Source organism: Mesitornis unicolor, unplaced genomic scaffold (assembly GCF_000695765.1).
Source record: "Mesitornis unicolor isolate BGI_N332 unplaced genomic scaffold, ASM69576v1 scaffold44529, whole genome shotgun sequence".
Taxonomy (NCBI): Eukaryota; Metazoa; Chordata; class Aves; order Mesitornithiformes; family Mesitornithidae; genus Mesitornis; species Mesitornis unicolor.
Genome location: NW_010206148.1, coordinates 3,256 through 5,088, shown reverse-complemented (window position 1 = coordinate 5,088; position 1,833 = coordinate 3,256). Strand labels below are relative to the sequence as shown.

Sequence of the window (1,833 nt, the reverse complement as noted above, 5' to 3'; positions counted from 1 at the left end):
TGCGCTGGGGTTTTTAAACCTCAGGTGTAAGCACCTTGTTTATGGCCAAGCCAAGGTGTTTATGGGGGATCAGGGCTCATGGGAGAGCCCAGGGTTGTAAGGATGGAAGCTGAGCGTGAGGTTGTGTTGGTGGGGTAGCAGTAATTAAGTAATTAATGAAGGGGTCGATGCTGGAGGAGCTGTGGCCCTGGAGGACCATCGTGTTGTGTAGCCGTGGGCGTTCACCATCGGATCTCTGCGGTGGCAGAGCACCCTGGAGACGTCCCAGGGGTCATCCCCGTGTCCTGACCCATTTCTCCCCCCAGCGATCCGCTTCGGCCGCATGCCCGAGGCAGAGAAGAGGAAGCTGGTGGCGGGGCTGACGGCGAGCGAGATCAACTGCCAGAACCCGCAGGTGGCCGACCTGAAAGCGTTCTCCAAGCACATCTACAACGCCTACCTGAAAACCTTCAACATGACCAAAAAGAAGGCGAGAGACATCTTGACCGGGAAGGCCAGCAGCACTCCAGTAAGGTCCCTTCCTGGGGCAGACGGGGTTGGCCATAACCAGCGTGGGGAGGCTGTGTTTTGGGAGGTGCTGCACATCTCCTCCTCTTGCCGTAGCTGTTCCAGCTGCAGCCAGGTGGGCTCTAACATCCTCACTGGGACAATTCCCATTGCTCTGCCAACGTGTGCTGTTACGGGTGGGTGTGGGTTGCATGGACTCTGTCAGCTCCAGTGGGGAGAGGACAGCAAAGGGACAGGCAGACAAATTTGGGTGTCCTTGGCAGGGCTGGTGCCTCGAGTTTATGAATTTGTAAAGGGCAGTGTCAGGAGGAAGGAGCCAGGCTCTGCTCTGGGATGGCCAATGCCAGGACAAGGGGCAATGGTCCCAAGTTGGAGCACAGGAGGCTCAAGCTGAAGATGAGGCCAAAGTTTGTGAGTGTGAGGGTTATGGAGCATGGCCCAGGCTGCCCAGAGAGGTTGTGGAGTCTCCTTGTCTGCAGACACCCAAAGCCCTGGCCGTGTTCCTGTGTGAGTGCTCTGGTGACCCTGCTCTGGCAGGGGTTGCACTGGGGGAGCTTTCCAGGGCCCTTCCAACTCCTGATACTCTGTGATTCTGTGAGTTCCTCACCGCTTGCTTCTTTTCCAAGCAGCCTTTTGTGATCCACGACATGGACACCTTGTGGCAGGCGGAGAAGGGGCTGGTGTGGAAGCAGCTGGTGAACGGGATCCCCCCCTACAAGGAGATCGGGGTGCACGTCTTCTACCGCTGCCAGTGCACCACGGTGGAGACCGTGCGGGAGCTCACCGAGTTCGCCAAGAGCATCCCCAGCTTCATGGGCCTCTACTTGAACGACCAAGTGACTCTGCTGAAGTACGGGGTGCACGAGGCCATCTTCGCCATGCTGGCCTCTATCATGAACAAGGACGGGCTGCTGGTGGCCAACGGGAACGGCTTCGTGACCCGCGAGTTCCTGCGTAGCCTGCGCAAGCCCTTCAACGAGATCACGGAGCCCAAGTTCGAGTTTGCTGTGAAGTTCAACACGCTGGAGCTGGACGACAGTGACCTGTCTCTGTTTGTGGCTGCCATCATCCTGTGCGGAGGTGAGCGGAGGAAGAGTCCTCCCGTACTTAGAGCTGGTTTAGGGCTGGGCTGGGGGAGCTGAGGCCCTGCCATCAGCCAGGGGAGTTTCAGGGGGACCAGAGAAGAACTGAGCAGGTTGAAAACCTGGCAGACAAATTTAGGTGTCCTTGGCAGGGCCGGTACCTTGAGTCTCTTTGGCAGGTTCCTCTCTGCTGAGGCCAATTGGATGAGCTTCAACCAGGCCCAGGGCCAGGTTCTGCACTTGG

General features: G+C 58.1%; 1 protein-coding gene across 3 annotated transcripts in view; it reads left to right on the top strand.

Annotated features, from left to right (window-relative positions):
- PPARD (peroxisome proliferator-activated receptor delta) overlaps positions 1-1,833 on the top strand; it is a 5,880-nt gene that overhangs the window by 2,929 nt on the left and 1,118 nt on the right. For 2 of the 3 annotated variants that reach the window (XM_010191652.1, XM_010191653.1), the window contains 2 exons: positions 306-508; positions 1,137-1,587. In XM_010191652.1, the coding sequence (XP_010189954.1) occupies positions 306-508; positions 1,137-1,587 (654 nt within the window). Of the gene's footprint in view, positions 1-305; positions 509-1,133; positions 1,588-1,833 lie in introns of all 3 variants that reach the window. The other variant, XM_010191651.1, reaches the window with a different exon arrangement.